Source organism: Polyodon spathula, chromosome 3 (assembly GCF_017654505.1).
Source record: "Polyodon spathula isolate WHYD16114869_AA chromosome 3, ASM1765450v1, whole genome shotgun sequence".
NCBI lineage: Eukaryota > Metazoa > Chordata > Actinopteri > Acipenseriformes > Polyodontidae > Polyodon > Polyodon spathula.
The window spans coordinates 79,704,673-79,725,067 of record NC_054536.1 but is presented as its reverse complement, the minus strand read 5'-3'; the positions used below and the strand labels follow the sequence as shown (position 1 = coordinate 79,725,067).

The window sequence follows — 20,395 nt, the reverse complement described above, 5'->3', positions numbered from 1 at the left end:
GGTTCAGGAATAATAAAATTTACTTTTCATTTTACACACTGATCTTGCCTGCAACTTTTGTGTTTTTGCCCGCACCACCTCCCCACCCCAAACTGGAAGACAAAATTCTGATTACTTGAGTAAGTCTTCGAGTGGTCGTGCATTGGCCTTGTCAATATAGCAATAAAAGCTTGTATCAGCCAATTTGTCTTCAGGAAACAACAGTATTGTGTATTGCCTGCAAAACTAAAGACCACTGGTTTGCAAACTAGCAGATCACTAAATGGCGATGGCTGTAACTTGTAACAAAACACTGGCTGATCTAGCCTAGGTGTGGTAGGCAACTAGAACTGAATAGCAGCGTCTGGATTCCGGTGAAGCACATTAACAGACTTCAAATTTGTATTATTAAAAAAAACAGTACATTTGAGTAAATGCAATAAAAACTTCTCAATGGTTTCAAACCCTATAAAACAGACACGAGACAGAAAATAAATGAGTACATTTTGTACCACTTTGACATTTAAAATGTAAGACGTGCCAAGGCTAAAAGGCTTATCAACAAAAAAATAATTGCATTTTATTTGTATCCGATCGCTCTTTAAATTTTAGTGTTTCTCTGTTGGTTCAAATCCCACCTTTGCCACTGACTAAGTCATTGTGTGACCCTGAGCAAGTCACTTAACCTCCTTGTGCTCCATCCTGCAGATGAGGTGTTAAATCAATGTCCTATTGTAAGTGACTCTGCATATAATGCACAGTTCACAGCCTACCACTGTAAAGCACTTTGTGATGGTGGTCCACTATGAAAGGCACTATGTAAAAATAAAGATTATTATTTTTATAAATGAGATGAAACAAAATATGTGCCTGAGTTTTTGTGTATTCACAGTGGAAAAGGACACCTCCTTATGCTATCACCTTTGCTCTTATCGCTGGATTTAAAAAATATATATTGTACTCAAAATATAGGTTCTAATTTAAGGGATGTTAATGCAACCACCACAAGTAATCATTTGAACTGCAATTCCTCATCCATGGAGGGGTGGTTGAGTACAATCTGAAGGCAGGAGTGCCCTCAATTTGAGAATAGGCGGGTTTGTTCTTCATGTGAGGGACGATGACTCCGGTTCTCTTCTCTTCCTCTGTGGCTGGGCCTGAGACAGCTTGAAGCAGTGTTTCTGGAAGGGGAAATAACCATCAAACCTGAATTAATACTACAGTACCTGCACGTCCTGTGTGAGTGCACATACCTGAAATTGTGTGCAGAAATGGAAACTACAAACTGCCTTGTACCCTGAGGTTTCAGCATTCAGGATCAAAGGACACAGGTAGAAATAAGGTGGAGACAGACTTAGGGCAGATGGTAGGGAATATTTCTTTACAAAGAGAGTGGTGATGATATGGAATAGGTTACCTAGCTATGTTGTTGATACACAAATCCTTATAAAAAATATTGTAGTATTTATAATGCTACGACAAACTTTTTAAATCAACTACTGGGAATCAGATGAGCACTGGGGATCAAATGGCCTCTTTTGTAAATGTTCTTGTTTATATTCTGCAGTGATGTAACCTTCCCAAATCTATTCCTAGTATAGTATGCAAAGGGAACTGTGTCATGTTAGGAGGTGCAGTCTTTCAAACACGTAGGTTAATGCAGTAGCTTTTACTTTCCTATACCTGATCAATGTGTCCTCTAGAGATCAATGGATAAACTGTACACAATGATTCTTCTTAGAGCCCTATTAAAAAACATCCCATGAGTGTTAACGTTTTCTCAATATTAATAAAATGATTGCATGTATTATCTATCGTGTTGCATTAAGTGCAAGTGCAGCATTATGTGGATTTGATCTATAAAACAATGCTTAAGTAAACTGGCATTTGAAAGTACTGCAGGGATCACATATTGCATGATGTAATCAACCTTATTTGCATCACTAAATCAGGGTGATTAGACAGGTGCAAATAAAGTGGCTGGGCAGAGAATGCCTGTAATAACACATGTGCTGCTGAGTCCTTATGGGTGCGTTGGAGGAGGAGATGGAGGCTGTGCTGTTGCTCAGTAACTCCTGGTGAAGCCGCTCAAATCCCTCCTACTCATCCTCCTCCTGTTTGTACAATATGTGGAGGAAGAAAGAAAAGAGGACATGGAACCTAAAGATCTAACAGCCTGCTTTGTCAGACTGCTGTTCCTCTATAAAAACCAGCACAGCAGACCAGTTTTCTCCAGTGTCATTAACTTAAATATTGTGTTAATATGTATTTCCTCTCTTGTAATCCCAGAATCTGACACTCACTATAACTTACAGCAATTTGGAAAGTGGTTTCATGTATTTAATACTGCACCACCACTTCTATATATCCCACTTTCTGGGGAAAATGAGATGCAAATGAAGTATTTGCCAAAGCCAAGACTCTGTTGAGGGGCGTCATTCCTGGTCTGATTGATCCTCTGTCTCTCCAAGCATTCTGCACATCTTCTGGAATTGTCGTTGTACCAGCTTTCATATTCTACAGTACAATCAGCAACAAGCACTGCTTTGAGTAAAATAAATCTCAATAGCACAAATGAAAAGACATGTAATTGTGAACACGTGAATGTGAAATGCCTGTAACTGAATACTGGATAAACAAAATATGAATAAATATATTGTCGATAGCGTTGAAAAACATAAAAATACATTCTGTGCTATACAGGAGGAAGTGACAGTTAGAAGCTGTAATGTTCTAAAACTCACTTTAATGTGTATAATTATATTAATGATGACTAGAAATTAGTTTTTGTGAATGAAAACAAAGCATCCCGGTAGTATAATCTAAGGGGTATGTCATACCTGATTGAATTCTTTGTAAAAATAAAGTAAAACTGAAATATGAAAAAGATGTTTACTAACTATAAAAACCCAATGTAAAAGCACATGGTCTAGACCACTGATATGGCTAGAGGGTAAAGCAATATGGCAGTGAAATGTTTAACACATGGAATGAAAGTAAGAAAATCCACAACTGTGTACCAAACAGTAAGTGTACTGTCTCTGCAGTTGAAATTCAAAGGGTTACATAACCACAACATGGCAGCCACGTTGTGGCACACACCTTGGATACAGGCCTGTGACAGACCCAGAGGCAAAATGGTAAGTTTTTAGCTGCCGGCTCCTCTGTGGTGGTGGGGCTGGTGGTGCTCTTGGCTTCTCCAGTCACTGTGGTGGAAAGGCTGCCTGTTGATCTGGTAGCGGTGGTGGAAAGGCTGTAGGTTTTTGCCCTTCTCCCCCCAAAAGAATTTCAAGGGGATGGCAGCAATAGCTCCGCCCTCTCTGGCTCGCGGGACGGCAGCGATAGCTCCTCCTCCTCTGGCTCTTGGCCGTTTAGTTTTATAGTTTAAAAACTAATAATTAAAATGATCCATGAGTGTGAATGTTATTTATTTATTTTGCAACAAATACAGCATTGATTATATAGTTAACTCATGAAAAGTTAAGTTTTTGCTTCACTATATACGCATTACAGAGAGGGGGTTATTTATTTTAGTCAGATGTGACACTGTACGACTTTCTGACATTATACGGGTCAAGTTTTGGTACGCGTACCACAGTCTGACGAGTTACCACTTTCTAACACTACATCTGGTCCCATCCCTAGTCTGTAGTACTTTGACGGCATCTGCACTACCACCGCGTACACAATACTTACACAACAGAAGCACATCTGTTCAGTGTAGAGCTGTAGTTTTATGTGGTGATAGGCACGCAGTGTATTGTGTAGAGCTATTGTTTTAAAACACGTTATATATTTAAAAAACAAAATGTTGCCCCTTCGCAGGGCCCCCTTCGGAGCGTTGTGTCCCGGGTTTCCTGGTCTGCCCCGCCCTCTCGGTGGGCCTGTGCAACATATTCTAATGAAACGGTATAGCACATTTGCTGTAGCTAGCAGCAGGTTTGAACCTCCTTCTTGCCCCCTGGAATTTTTTTCCTCACACACACAGTGCGAACAGAATGTAATAAGCACAGAAAACACACAGGAAGATTGTCGTACGGCAAGAGGAGTGGCTCAATTTACTTTGTTCCGCGTTTTGAGATAGCCGTTCTTTTTTTTTTATGAATGAAGATGGTGGACGATCTGTGGTTGCTTGAGGAGCTGGAGGATTTGATGCATTTCACGGCCAGCGACCTGCCGAACCGTGGTTACAAGGTGATGGAAGAGATCCGCAGACAGGGCAAGCTCTGTGACGTTACCCTGAAGGTACAAACTGAGAGACAAACTGTTTATACACGTTTTAATGAACATAAACCGGGACGGATAGTAGGAATGTGTGTGTTTTGTCATGGATTTTACAGCCAGAGTAGACTAGGGCTACTTTGTTACGATGGGAAACCATTGGTGTTTGATTATTATATCTCGGGCTTATTAATAATATAGCAAGTGTTTTAAGTTATGAATATCATTTAAGAAAATTAATTTATCCCCGACGGTAGTTTGTACACATGTGGGCCTGTGTATTCCTTTGATCTATTTAATCAGAATAAGTATACGTCGCGGCGCTGATTGGCAAACGATATTATTAATTTAACTGTATAGTTAATTTAATACAGGTAAATACGATTCTGCCAGGGAGTTCATCTTCATATATCAGTGTACAGATTTCTTACTAAAATGCCTTAATATGTATGTGAGAGACACTGAACGTGCCCCTGCAAATGAGTAATAGCACAAAAAGCCAGTATTAATGAGATGAAGATTTTCATGCTACTGTATCAAGAGATTTGCTGTACAGTATACAGCAGTGTGATTATAACATTTTCCCTTTTTGTCTGTGTTTATCAACGATATCTCAGTGTACTAGCTCTGTTTTACATAGTGTATTATTAAGCAGTTGATTTCATTAATGTGGTGTAGTTCTAAATCTGGAAGTGCCTGTGTACTGACACAATATGCATCCCTGCCAGAATTTGCTACCGGCGTTGTGCTAAATAGTGTCATCGGAATAATAGTGTCTCATTTGTAATCGGAACACATGCACAGTCGTGCACATTCATTTGTGCATGCTTGGAATATTTTTATTCCATCTTTGCCAAAAACTGTCACCATACATTTTACAATAAACAAAATGACTATTAAAAAAAGAATACCTATTATCCTGTTATCAAATAAGTTTACTTATGAACTATTAAACATATTTTTCCTATGTAAAGCACAGACACATATGTCATTGACATATCTCTTGACAATAACAATTTTAATAAGTGGAGTCTTGCAGGGTTTGGTACTTGTACCATTATCTAATACAGTCAGCACTCGGATATACGACACTCAGATACAGTCAGTCACATTTTACTATCCTTGTAATAAAAAAAAAAATCCCATTATTATATGTATTTTTGACGACTCAGTCACCAGTTCTGATACAAGGCCCATCTCTTCAGTGTTACAATTTATTTGATTGTCCGTTACAGCCTGCGTTTTTTTTTTTTTTTTTCTCACATGCACAAATCAGTCTGTCTTTATTATGCAGTTACACAGTGTTTCCTCCAGTTTCACCTGACCAAAATAAAACAAAAACAAAGCGAACGAGACCAGCTACTAATAACGTAAAACAGTTAACCATTAAACAGGTTTGGATACTGTAACATATGGGTCTTATTGTGCATTATAGGCTGCAAACTTGAATACTGACTTTGGATACTGTGATAATTCTAGAAACTGTTTGGTTTTTTTTGTTTTTTTTTTAATCTTTGGATAAATTGCATTGCCTTTTACGTTTCACGCAGTTTTGTGCGTGTGTAACATTTGGATTTCATTGGGGAATTTTACATACTGCTACAATACATACAGGATTTAAAAAATGTTCTAGAACCACTACTTCAGGTTGAATACTTAACCAATTCAATACCCAAGAATCTAAGGGAGCAGATGTCCTGTCCCATTGGGTTAAAATGTCTTACTAACGACGATTTAGGGTCATGATTCCTTACCGCACTTTTGTGTTCACAAATTCTGTTTTTTAATTATCTTTTTGTTTTACCTACGTAACACAATCAGCATCTGCATTTTAATAAGTACACCACATTTAGTTTGACAGGTCTACCAATAACTTTCAATTGTTTGCCAATAGGATGAAAAAAGTACCACCCTTAATCATTGCATTACAATTTACACAATTATGACAAGGACATTCCCAGGTGGTATCTTAAAAGGACATTGTTTAGGTGATTGATAGACATCTTTTTCTGACTAAATGTTCCCCTAGATTCTTAGCTCTACAGGCAAACCTAGGAAAGATATAAGGGTCATTCCATGCTAGTGGGGCACATTCTGCCCTAATGATACAACGGATAAAATATGTTGAAATATATAGATTTCCCTGTATAAATAAATGTATACATATAATTGTTAAACCTTACAGATTTACAAAACTTAGTATTATAGAAAAACATAATCTAAAAATAGTTATGCATATACATTTTAAGTATGTCCAGCATTTTTTATAAGGTCCCTTAGTTAAAATAAGAAAACAGCATTTTTTTTTTCGTTCCAGGTGCAGGAGCACTTGCCAACAGATCATACTTTCAGCTTGATTATATCATCACATTGCTATGTTCGTGGTTTACAGAATGAGTAGAAGCAGGTTTTTAATGGGGGAGGAAACTTGAATTCCTACACCTAAAACTGCTGTTGTGGAAAGTTGGAAAGGCTGCACTATCAAGGTTTGCATCATGGTTGTAAAGGGCACAGAATGCTAATGGAAGAACTATATTTTAGGGGAAAAAGCCGAACTTCCTTTTGGGAGACTGAACCAGGTTTAGTGAGTCAAATTTGTAGACTTAAAAAAAGAAATGGGTACTAAAACACACACTAGGTTAAAACTTTAGCCTAAATATTTAGATTTCCCCCCAATAATCTTGACCAGTCCTTAAGAGGACTATACTGCTGGTTCAGCTCTTTAGCAGGGTGGAGTGACACTGTTGTTATGGACTCTGCTCAAGCATCTTTTACACTTTTACTGTGCTTTACTCTTGGCCTCTGTCCTCTCCTTGCACTTGACATCATTAATCCTCTCCATGATAAACTTAGTCATAAACATAAAACCATTAATACTCTCTTGGGTGGATAATGATAAAGGCCTAGTACTACAGAACAGCTGACTCTGATTGATAAAGTGTATTACCACTTGTTACATTTTAGTTGTCAACAATTTGAAATGGATACAGTAGCTAGTAAAGTTCTGGTTCTTTAGGGGTTAAACAGCAAATTCGAAAAAAGCAGCACTATAGGGTGAACACTGACACGTTTCGATTTATTTTTAATTTAAAAAGATTAACCACCTTTACTGAAGTGACAGTGCCTTTGACAGCAAAACCCAAACCACCCATAGGGAACCTGGCTTCCATACAATTGCTTGTCCTGTGTAAGGATCATACTGGGTAGGTTTAGAGTGACATTTTGCAAGCCAAAGTGAAACATTCTTTTCAGAAAATACTGCTGTTGTCAAAATCTTCCATATAAATATACTGGTCTTGTTTCATAGACACTGATTAGCATTCTTGGACTACCTCATGTTACCTTAGGAAGGTTGGCCATGATTACTGATAATTAGTGTCTGTGAAAATAGCCAGTTGTTTTCTGTCCCTTATTGATTTATTGAATTTTCTCAGTAATATAAGGTTATAGGTCTAAATGCTAATCCATATTCTAGAGCAAATGTTCTGGCAACTGGTCTAGTAGATCAGATAGGCATGGAACGGCAAAGGATTACATCCCTGTTTTTTTTTTCTTTTTCTTTTCCCCTGTCAGATCGGGGATCACAAGTTCAGTGCTCACAGGATTGTGTTGGCTGCTTCAATCCCATACTTCCACGCCATGTTCACCAACGATATGATGGAGTGCAAACAGGACGAGATTGTGATGCAGGGCATTGACCCCAGGTAGTGCTGCATGTGTAGACACTCATACACTCACTCACTCACACACATGTTTCTTCATAGTGGCTAAGAGGACTTCCATATAGATCAGATTTACTATTCTAAACTCCAGAATGATATTGATTGCCACAATAATGAAAGTTGGGAGTAAAGAAAATACTCCAGCATTGAAAGTTTTCTTTTTAAAAACTTGATTTATGTTAAAAGTATATGTTTAAACATTATTGACATGGCCTATATCATCATACAGTGATTTTTTTCAAGTTTTCCAATCTTGTGTAAACTTTTTTGACCTTGTAAGCTCTCCAAACAAACCCTGCCCTCCTACACACACCGCAGCTGTGAAATGTGTTGAAACGTGTGTATCTGATAAGTCTAGGGTTGATTGATATACCTATACCCTGCCAGGGTAAGCCACAGCTTGATTAGCTTCAGAGCATTTTACTGCACCAGGAAGTCCCAATAGGTTCCATCAGCCACTAATTTTTGAGGTAATTCTGTGATTACCCCAGTGCTGTAAAATGCTCTAAAAAGGAGACTGTGGCTTACATGAGCAGGGTATTGGTTGATAAAATAAACCCATAAGCCCCTTACTTTGATAGACAGAAAGTCACCAGTTACAGGACGTTATGTCTTGCAATGGAACCTTAAACACAACATGAGTCAAAAGGTTTTGCGGTAAACTTTACTGAAAGTTCATAACGCGGTTTCGAAACCTTAAACTTTATAAAATTTTTAGAGTGATCACTAATAAACCTGGATGTCATTTGATACTATAAAGTAGATTCAAAAATACGTTTTTATCCTTTGAAGGAGACCTTCACAAAGAGTTCATTAAGTCCTATTCGTTTATGACTAGATACGTTAAGGTCCAACTTGAACAACAAAGAAAAGGGGGGGGGGGGGGGGGGTGACATGTGCTGACAAGACGTAGGAAAACTGGTTACAAAAACCTTGGTCAGCAACCATTTATATAAAACTGAATCAAACAAAGTTACTGAACTATATCTCTGTCTGTCTGTCTGTCTGTCTCACAGTGCTCTGGAATCTTTAATAAACTTTGCTTACAACGGTGACCTGACGATAGACCAGCAAAATGTGCAGTCCCTGCTGATCGGTGCCAGCTTCCTGCAGCTCCAGAATGTCAAGGACGCCTGCTGCACCTTTCTCCGAGAGAGGTTCTGTAGAAACCAGGCACTCAATGAACAAGATTCATTTAGCTTAAAGGATTCCTATTAGAAAATGTAATCTGTGCCTAATAAGAGACGTGTGAAAAAAATCAGACAGTAATATGTGAACTTTCCTAATGCCAAGTACATTGATTAGCACAAAGGTACTGAGTAGAGTATGTCCTAAATTGGGGGGGCGGGGGGGTTATGAAGGCCACCTGTCCTGCTGCCAACTGTCCGTGTGTCAAAGTTCTGTTTTACATTAATTCTGGTCGGCACTTAAAGTAGGATTTTCATTTCCTGTCTTCCTCTCCCTCCTCTCTCAGGCTGCACCCGAAGAACTGCCTGGGAGTGCGTCAGTTCGCAGAGGCCATGATGTGCACAGTGCTTTACGATGCGGCCAACAGCTTCATCCACCAGCACTTTGTGGAAGTGTCGATGTCCGAGGAGTTCCTGGCACTGGGGCCGGAGGAGGTGCTAGAGCTGGTGGGGCGTGACGAGCTCAATGTCAAGGCAGAGGAGCAGGTCAGAGCCTCCAGCCAAGCCCAGCTTTGTCCTGGAGCTGGGGGCACACTGTGCCTTCTTTGTACATTTTTATAACAGTTATTCAGGGATGGAAATAAGACTCCCATTGCATAGCAGTTTGACCCATTCCTGCTTTTACTGTGAGTGTAATAAAACGCACCTGAGCTTCTTACCTATACACTGTGGCTAATCAAGTTTGTAGTAAAAACTGCTTTGCAGTAGGGGTCTTATTTTCATCTCTGCAATAGCCTGTTACCGCCCCAAAAAATAACACCTAGTTGTAGTTCTGTACACCCATGCTTTATTGCAGTGCCTCACTCCATGGGTCCATTCACAGGATGGATTTCTGTAGGACGAAGGTCCGTTCAGTTAGGCATGACCATAGCAAACGAGAAAGGTGATACAGGAGATATTAGAATAAGTGTAGGTTACATTTAATCCGACAGTGCTAAAAGGTATTAGTAATAAATAACTTTATGAAGCCTATGCATTATAACAATGCTAACATTTTTTAAATTAATTTACTGGGGGCAAACCATTAATTGTAGCTTATAACTTGGCAAACCTGCCTTTTTATTGTAAAGCATGATATCTAGTAGTGCACTAGGTTAAAGAATTGTCTGTTTGCAAGCCATGCTTTTTGTCTATCCTCTACTTCCAGGGTCATTTCACCTGTATAGTGAGATTGTCCAATACCCTGCAGGGACTTCTTTCTGCCAGTATCCAGCCAGCTGCTTCCCCTAATGACTGACATGCTTCGCAGCTAGTAAGGTGTTTTGTCAAAGAAAGTAAAACGGTAACAGTCGTCCTGGAAGGCAAGGCAAACAAGCACTTTCTTTAACCCAGTGTAGTACCAGATCTCCTGTTTTAAAATGGAAATATTTGCTATAATGAAATGAAGTTGTTAGCTGCAACCATTTAAATATTATATCTTAAATATACAATTAAATCCATAGTACTCTGTACAAACACTAATAGTAAAATGCTAATCATCTTTTGTGTTTTAAGGCCAGGTTCTCCATCTAGTTTAAATATAATTCATAGGCTACATGTTAAGTCCCACAGAATTAAACTGGGCATTGGAAATTGACTTACTTTCATTAAATTAGCCTCTGTTTTTGGAGAGAACAGTGCTGTGGCTTTATTTTAAAAAGAAAGAAGATTGTATTTTTAGCTGATAATTTCATTACCATCTAAACTGTAGAAATGTCCATCAGTAAAGGTGCTTACCTGTGCTAGGTGTTTGAGGCAGTACTGGCCTGGGTGCGGTACAAGCGGGATCAGCGGGAGCCACACCTGCCCGAGCTGCTCTCCAAGACCCGGCTGCCACTGTGCCGGCCACAGTTCCTGGCAGACCGCGTGCAGCAGGAGGACCTGGTGCGCTGCTGCCACAAATGCAGGTGAGTGCGGGACAGTTCTCTGGGCATGCTGCATACGGAAAATAAACTAACAACTGGTTTCACAGACTCTGATTAGCCATGATCTTCGACTGGATAGTCAAAGATTAGTGCTACTGAGGATCTGGGAAGCCAGCTGAAAGTGTTTGTATGAGTGTGCCAGGTTCCCAGAAGCTTACTTAATAAAAGGACCACTGCGTGGAGCCCAGGGTGAGTTGTGCGAGGGTAGTTCATCTTATCATGCTGCAGATGCCAAGGCCAGATGGAGACTACCAGTCTGGACCCTCGCCACCAGGAATCAGTAACTTGGTAACATCTGCGACTTTAGTTTGCTGATTGGTTTGAGAGAGTGAATGGAAGTCGCTTGTTGATCTTGATCGGTAATGGGATTGCAGAGGTGAGGAGACATTTGAAATGGGCATTTAAAACTTTGTGAAAGCTGGTAAAATAATCATAAATTGAAAAAAATCTAATAAAGTGTCTGCCAACCAATTAAATGTGTTATCTGGTCAGATCTGGTGTAAATGGGTGTTCAGAGACAGCAGTGTTTTATTATAACATTGTAACACAGATCAGTTCTATACATTCTTAACCCTTTGCGGTCCATTTATTCAGCGCTCCTCAGGCACGTCAGGTCCAATTTATTTTTACACGCGCTGTTTAAAATTATTATTTTTTTTTTTTTGGAGTAAAACAGGTTCAAAAAGCATTGAATCGCAAAAAACACTCAGTACTGTATATACAGTCAAGCTGTTTGATGTATTTTTCACAGACCTCTTTATAGACATGCATACTTATAAATCCTTTCCTGATCACTCGTTTTATCACCAAACTCCTCAATAATGCGATCCAAGTCAATACTTTATTACTATAACATCTCAAAAAGCTCTGCAAATGTCTGTGTCTGACTTTGAGCACGGATGCAGAAGCAGCTACCTCCTTTGTTACGTCCGTTTTATCTCTGTAATGCATGGGGCAATGAGAAACGCCTTTTTTTTTTTCATTCAGTTCCTATCTGTCTCACTCGGTCATTGAAAGGTTTTCTCTGCTTTTTCTGGAGAAAAAACAACTACAGGCCTGTGCTTTATGTCTTTTTGATGAGGTCGGACAGGAACCGACCTCGGACTGGAAAGCAAAAATTGTAATGTCAGACCTGGTCCGTCATAGGACTGCAAGGGGTTAAGGTGGATTTGCACATACATAACTTGAGTGAGGCGAGCGACTCAGAAAACAAAAAACGTGCCTCCCATGTATTTCAATGTGTCTGCACTGCTGTGAAGAGAGAGCCACTGCATTGAGGCCACTTTCCCAATCACACTGCACTGTGATTTTCTCACCCTTACCCACTGTCACTACACTGTAGCCAATCATAATGAAGAAGCAAGTGTGGGGAGTGGAAAACGGTAGGTGCACATAGTGTTGGAAATACTGTAGACAATCAAGTGTATAGGGGATTAAAATGTATTGATGATTTTTTGTTGTAGCCCAGAACTGGATGGAAGTATTTCTGTACTGAGAGCTCTTTGCATGGCTCCTTGAAAAGCATTAAAAAGTTAGAGAACATAACAGAAAACATGCAGTATAGAAAGGGTTAAGTTGCAAGCAAATTTGGGCATTGAAGTTAGGAATGGGAATTTTAAACGTTTAAATGTACAAACTCCAAAGAAGTGGTTAAAGGTTGAATAATATGCTAGCCGTATAATCCGTCACGTGACAAATTTCACCAACGCATTTTTTTTTAATGTCTTAATTTTAGTAATTTATCATCCTATACAATAGTCCGTCGCGTATCAGACTGCTGTAGTGCCACAGTAAGGGCGGATATTATAAAAATGAAGGGGTTTGGCATTGCCTCCGAGTGTCTTTTCTAATTGGTGCAACAGAAAGGTTGACACTAGGGCGGGTTCTATTCTCGGTCGATCTCGTACTTCATTGGTGCACTCTGTTTTTTGTGCTGTAGTGGGCGTGGTGTGGTATCAACTCCACGGTGTAATAAATTTCAATGACAAGTTTTTTTTGTTTTTTTTTTCTGAAGTGTGTTATATTTTTTTTTTAAAATGGCATCTCTGAACAAAGCAAAGCCACGTTTGGAAGTATTTTTAGGAACCAGACGAGAAACCGTGGTATGTAAATAATTATGCCAAACAAAATTGCCGTAAGACAAAAACACACTCAATGCTTCACTATTTGAAATGAAAACATTCAGACTGGATGGAGTTATTGATGGAAGTAAAAAGCAAACATCCATAATAAAGAGAACGCTGCACATGGTGACTGACATTTATTTAGCCCTGTGGTTTGCAGGTCACAGGTGTAGTGGTGATGTGACTGTGAAACAGAAGACAGACAACAAAGTTCATGATCAGAACAGGTTTTATTTTTATAATCCTGGTCTGGCGAACACAAAGAATAATCCCAGGCAATACACAGCAATGTGTATTACAATGTTCCAAAACAACGTGTTGCAGTCCCGAAATAATAAGACACAGTTTGTAAATAATAATCACAGTAGAACACACACAAAGACACATACGTTCACAAGTCCACAATGAGTGCTATAGTGCTTGTGGTGAAATACAATTTATCCATGTACAATGGTGCAGTGTTGTCCAGGTTTACTGCAGACCGTTAGCGACAGGTCCGGATCGTGTTAGCTGTCTAATAAGAACAAACGAGTAGATTTTTAGACATGACAAAACAGTCACGGTAATTCACAGTACACCTTCCGGTTCAGCTTAACCATAACAAAGAAACAGATCACCTCGCTATGTCCCCTTTTGTATCGTCAGTCACACCCCCTTGGTTAGCTGGTGCAACCGTTTTCCTCCAATCCGCGGTTGCCACATTACTTCCCTTCCGGGCCAATGACTTGGTGTACCATAGCTCTGTCCCCTTTCTAGAATGCCGACTGCCACCTAACCCTGGAAGTGAATTGTCAGGCCATCCAGTCCAGGGCACTCTGTTCCCTTTACACAGCGCCCTCACAGGTCGGCAGGGAGATTTATAACCAAGATTCTTTCGTTCTCTGTCACAAGTCGTTGCATCCCTGTGGATTTGTAGAAAATGATTTAAAAGTTTTTTTTTTCTTTTCAATATTAACTCAAAGAACGTGTATGTGTAAATAAATTATGGCTAGGCTTTAATTTAGCAGTACACTTTTACGCAAATCGTTTGTTTTTTAAAAAAAAAAAAAAAGTTCTTTATCTATATAATTTGTCAATAGAAGAGGATATTTTAAAAAAATCCCTGAACAGTAGCATTAGTATAACAATGTGTTGGAATCATAGATTCAGTAAATATTGTATTGGCGTTGCGGTGATGTCAGCCCAGAAGGCGAAACAAACGCAGACAGGCAGGTACTGCAGTTCAAAAGCGCGGCGTGTGCTGTTTTATTTAGAATAACAAATAAAATAGTCAAACAAAAATAACACTTGCTCACAAAGCAGAAAAATAAAAGATTTAAACAAAATAATCACAAACAAAAAACACTCAAGGTCCGGCTGGGCAGTAGCCTTCACGGTTCCTTTATCTCTTTATAAATACCTCCCCTCGCTTGCTCTCTCACTCTCCTCCGTACACCCACCCAGAGGGAAGAGAGCTGCAGGCTTTTATACAGGTGACCATCTCCTGATTTAGCAACAAATGAGTCACTTAATTAATTCAGGAGATGGCCACCTTCTGCACAAGGTTTTAAATCAGCAACTAGCAGAGGACGGCCTGCCAATTTCGTCTCTGCCAGAACAAAATAAAAACAATAACAAAACAAATGCACAGCTACGCCGTCAAAACAATAACAAAACACATGGCGTTCTGCCGTCACATATATATATAACACTATACAATAAACAAATACAAAATAACACAGGGGCGGAGGGGGAGACCCCGTTCTAAAACTAAACCTGAGCAGGGCTGCTCTCCCTGTTGCACATATGCAGCTTATATGCATGTGTTTTCTTTATTATTATTATTTTATTGGTTTTGTTCTTTTGAATATAATATATAATATAATATAATAAAAGAAAAAAAAAAAAAAAAAGGTTGAGTTTATTTTATTCTTTTTGTGCCCACAGGGCCAGGACAGGTACACCTCAATAGTACAGCACTAATACAAAGAGACATTTACTAAGATAAAAATAATAATGCACATGCTTTAAAAAATATGAAATACCCATTGGGCTGTTTTTTTGTTTGTTTTAGATTCTTTTGATTTTTTAATATTACCTGCAGGACAGCCGCTATGAGGTCATTACCTTTATTAAAAATGTGCACAGATTAATCTACGTGTTAATCAACTAATGCCCATAAATTAACCAATTAAAAATTAGAATTGGGTGACAGCCCTAATTTCAATATATACTAGTATAGTACATGGGTTATATAGAACATGTTTTTTTTTTTTTTTTTTTTTTGCGATGTTAAAACATTATTTGCTTATTTAGGGTTTTGCTTAGAAAATACTAACCAGAGCTGTCAGTATCAGAATGTAACATAGAGTGTGTGTGTGTGGGTATGGTTTAAACGTTTAAATGTTCATAAAAATGTACCAAAAGCACATCCCTAATTGCAGGAGCCACGACGGACACACTCCCCAAAACACTTTTTTTTTCCCCACTGCTGCTTTTGTTATCTCACTCGCCTCGGATATGTGTAAAGGTGCCATCGTTCATCGCACTAAACGCAACGCTGAGTTCGCTCTTAACACACTGATGTCTGAACACTTTGTTCGCCCCAGTCTCACTCAAGTCGTGTATGTGTAAATCCACCTTTAGGCATGTGTTTCTATATATAATCAGACAGCAGTGTTAATTCTACGTATTACCTGTTACACATTGCCTCTGTGCCTGCAGAGATCTAGTTGACGAGGCAAAAGACTACCACCTGATGCCAGAGCGACGGCCACACCTCCCAGCGTTCAAGACCCGGCAGCGCTGCTGCACCTCCATAGCAGGCCTGATCTATGCAGTCGGGGGGCTCAACTCCGCAGGTAGCTTGCATTGCCTTAGAAGGACATATAACCCTGGTTTACCATGCCCTGACAAACACTGATGAGTGAGGGAGGATTTTATCCAGTACAGAGACAGTACGGGATGGGGATGGGAACAGACCTTACAGATGACTTGTAACAACAAATAAACAGGTGGGGGATATGGGAGGGAAGGCAATCCCCTTGTTTAGAGTGCAGTTTATAGCAAGTAGTAGATGAAGCATGCCAGCAGATGTTTGTATTGCAGGAGGCTAATGTCTCCTACAGGTGAACTGCGTTAAGTCAAGTGAATTCCAAGTTAAGTAGCAAATTTTTACGCAGGTGACTCCCTGAACGTGGTGGAAATGTTCGACCCAATTGCCAACCGCTGGGAGAAGTGTCAGCCAATGACAACGACACGCAGTCGGGTGGGTGTGGCTGTGGTGAATGGCCTCCTGTATGCGATAGGAGGGTATGATGGCCAATCACGTTTGAGTACCGTGGAAGTGTTTAACCCAGAGACGGACATTTGGACACGAGTGGCAAGCATGAACAGTAAGCGAAGGTAAGGAGGGGCATACACTAATTGAACGGGGCAATGCACCACCAGCAACATGATTGTTAGCCAGGACTAATATATATTTTTTAATTAAATAGTATGTATAGTTTTCTATTTTCTATCTCTGAGCTCAAATGCGTGAAATGCTCACCTATAAAGCCACCTGCAAGATCTAATTTCTGCAGTTTCAGTTTGCTTTCCTTTTCCATCTTGCTTTCGCAGTGCAATGGGAACAGTGGTGGTGGATGGACAGATCTATGTTTGTGGAGGGTATGATGGAAATGCATCCCTCAGCTCAGTGGAGTGTTACTCGCCACAATCAGACAAGTCAGTCACATTCTTTCAATTCTTTTTTTTTTTTTTTGTCAAGGCTTCAAATGAACAATAAATGTTAAATGTAAAGGCGCTCCCACACAAACTGACCATCTGTTTGTTTCGTTGTTGTGTGGCTGCGACTGTTTCTTAATTTCTAAACACTGCACTGTAGAACTGCATCTGGATTGCATTTCGATTCTCCAATGTCATTGAAATAGACTTTGTCAAAAGAATTTGTAAACAAAAGTGAATCCGATCAGGTTAGGCAGTGAGAGAAGTTGTGGTTCACGCCCAGCTCTTGTTGACTGAAGTATGTTTCTCCCCAGGTGGACGATAGCGACCCCCATGAGTGCCAGTCGTAGCGCTGCCGGGGTCACTGTGTTTGAAGGGAGGATCTACGTCTCGGGGGGGCATGATGGGCTGCAGATATTCAATTCGGTCAGTCTGCCTGCTCTCATTTCCTTTTCTTTTGTTTATTTATTTTAATGCATATATGTGTGTGTGTGTGTGTATATATATAATATATGTAATTTTTTTTTTATTAAAAAATTAAAATTGCTCCAGGTGAAATGTGTAATTTTCTCACCAATTGAAGTACCACCTCTTATTTAAATTTAAAGGCAGAAAGTCTAGCTAATGTGTCCTCTTTGAAACAGGGGTTTTGCTTTTCATTTGAAACATTCACTTTTCACCACTTGAATTCACTGTAATTTCCCCCACCCTCCCACAGATGGAGTACTACAACCAGCACACCTCCTCTTGGCACCCTGTGGCAGGCATGATGAACAAGCGATGCCGTCACAGCGCGGCAGCCCTGGGCAGCAAGCTGTATGTGGCGGGTGGCTATGATGGCTCAGGCTTCCTGAGCATGGTGGAGGTGTACAATTCGGCGGCTGACCAGTGGAGCTTGCTGGTGCCCATGAACACGCGTCGCAGCCGGGTCTCGCTCGTGGCCAACTGTGGCCGGCTGTATGCTGTGGGTGGCTACGATGGCCAGTCCAATCTGAACTCGGTGGAGATGTACGATGCTGAGACCAACACCTGGACTTTCATGGCCCCCATGGTGTGTCACGAAGGGGGCGTTGGGGTTGGGTGTGTTCCTCTCCTCCCAATATAGCACCAGCTGTCTCTAGTACTTTCTTTTACTTTTTTTTCTTATGAATTCCAGACGAGAGGGGGACCTAGTGGATTATTTGAGCAAAAAAATATGTATATATAGCTCTCTGTAGTACTTTTCCTGGAGAGCGTGACTGGCGGATGCAAAGCAGCATGTGCAATGAAGAGTGGCTGGTGGACAGTGGATAGCTAATTAGATTTCCCATCCTCTTATCTTTTCTGGGTATCTTATCTTTATTCCAGCCTAATGGAAAGTCAGTGGAACGATCAGAAGTTCTTTTTAGTTACAACTGTCAAGTTCCTGGTTCTTAAAAGGCTCCACGATCACAAAGCCTCATTCCAAACTGTCAGTTTTGTCTGCAGGGTCTAAGCAGGGTCTTGTCTGCAGTCTATGGATCAGTTTTCAAGGCTGGTGGAGAAAGGAAAGGTTCAAATATGAACCAGCACTGTTAAAAAAGGGTTCCACGGCAGTCAGTGGCATGATGAAGCTCCCTCCATACATAGCACTACCACATTTTTTTCACAACCCTTCTAAAATAAATGTAGTATATAATTAGGGCTTCTGACTTTCTGTTTTAACCGATAAAACCGGGTAAACCCCCCACCCCCCCGATACAAAAACAATGAAGTCGGCAGACAGCCAATAAACACCGGAAAAACTGTGGAAATGGTTAATCAATTCACATGGACTCTACCCTTTTTCCAAAAAAAAAAAAAAAAAAAACCTACTACAAAAATAATAATAAATATATTTCCCAGTGCTGCTAGGTAATGTCCCGCCTTCCTGACTTGTATCTGTCATTGATTCATTGTGAATACTTTAAACCCGCCCCAATTACTGGGTGACAGCACATTCCTACATTTGTATTGGAGACTCTGCTTGCGAGACTTAAAATGAGATTACAGTCAGGATGGAGGCTTGTTAGCGGGATTTAAAGCTGTATTACAGTTAAGATACAGAGGATTTAAAACAAAATTGTGGCAAAATTTACAAAAATGTCTACACATGAAACCCCAGAAGAATGTGCCCGTGACCGTAGGGATTTCATTGTGGAAGACAGCAAAGGAAAGAAGGTACAACTTATGTGTGCCAGTACTGTCGAGTTACTACTATGCACATTTTGACAGAAAAAAAAACAAAACCAAAAAAAAACTTTCAAGCAGTTTGGAAAGTAACCGAAAACACTATTTCATATAGTATAAAAATGAAAGCACCGGAAAAAAAAACGATTTATTTAAAACTTGAAAGTAGCTAAAAATAAGCACCGAAAAATACAATATAAAAAACAAAAACCAGAAGCCATATATATAATGTTTATGTAAAATTATAGAATTCTACATTGCTGGGGCTTGGAATTAGCAGTGTGTGAGTTTTCTTCAACCCATCACTGAGTTTTAAGTAGACCACAGTTAATATACTTAAAATAGGCAATTTTTTTTAAATGTACAATTTCTCAAGTTCCCCATCATTCTCTAGATTAACTGCAGATTTAATCCTGCCGGTGTTAACATCACTAAATACAATTTAAAAAGTGGTGTTATTTCAAGTTATAAAAGTGGTCCTGTCAAGACATCATAAAAGCACTGTGTTTTGCATTGTGTGTGTGTGTGATATAATGATCATTATAGTAATGAAAACCCCAGAGAATGTTTCAGGAAGTTGATTCCAGATGACAGAGAGCAGCAACAGTTTAAGTTAAAATCAAGAAAAAGTTCTTCAAACTTAGGGTTGTGGAAAAATGTATTCTGTGCTTGGGGTGGTGGTGAGCAGGGACACTACTGTGAACCTACTGTAATTCTAGTTTCTTATTGTTCTTGCTATTTGCTTGTGTCATTTTTTTTTTCTTTCTGTTCTATTTCAATTCCTTGTATTGTTTTAACCCCATATCTTGTTTGTGCTGCATGTCATGGTGTGATAAACCAGTTGCTCTAAATGAGGTATTATTAATGCATTACAATATGAATCTTTTTGGCACACCTTCACCCTCTGCACAAGACCAGAGTAATCCCTGGCTGGAGCCCATCTGAAAGTGTTTAGGTCGAATTGTGAAGATTTTGGAGATTCTTTTATTTAAGGACTTAGGAACATTGGTTCCCTTTTACTACAATTAAAATACAGTCAGCCCTTTTCAGAGCAAGACAGGTTGGCGCAGCACAGTGCAGCAAGTACGTGGTTATGCTGTGAATTGCTTAAAATGCATAAACCACCTTGAACTCTTGAAGGAGCTGCTGGAGTCTCCTGTGGTTTCTCAGGCTGCTGTTGCAAAGAAAGTTGGTGTGTCAACATCGCAGGTGCCTCGCCTTGGGATAAGATGCGATTTTGATTCATTTTCATTTTGTGTAGAAATTTTAAAAAGCGATTTAATTCTGTTTAGGAATAAAAAAAAACAAAAAAAAAAACAATTGACTCATATTTATGTTTATGTTTTTAACATTTATTCATAATGTGA

General features: G+C 39.6%; 1 protein-coding gene across 2 annotated transcripts; it reads left to right on the top strand.

Moving 5' to 3' along the window:
• The first annotated feature begins 3,892 nt into the window (after positions 1-3,892).
• On the top strand, positions 3,893-18,657 carry LOC121313458 (kelch-like protein 18). 2 transcript variants are annotated; one of them, XM_041245999.1, is made up of 10 exons: positions 3,901-4,224; positions 7,774-7,904; positions 8,939-9,079; positions 9,397-9,595; positions 10,835-10,995; positions 15,840-15,976; positions 16,298-16,520; positions 16,737-16,841; positions 17,156-17,267; positions 17,560-18,657. In XM_041245999.1, the coding sequence occupies exons 1-10, from the start codon at positions 4,084-4,086 to the stop codon at positions 17,944-17,946; spliced, it is 1,737 nt and encodes a 578-aa protein (XP_041101933.1). In that variant the 5' UTR covers positions 3,901-4,083; the 3' UTR covers positions 17,947-18,657. The 2 variants fall into 2 exon arrangements, with proteins under 2 accessions (XP_041101934.1, XP_041101933.1); XM_041246000.1 differs by lacking the exon at positions 16,737-16,841 and having other exon boundaries at positions 3,893-4,224.
• The last annotated feature ends 1,738 nt before the right edge of the window (positions 18,658-20,395 follow it).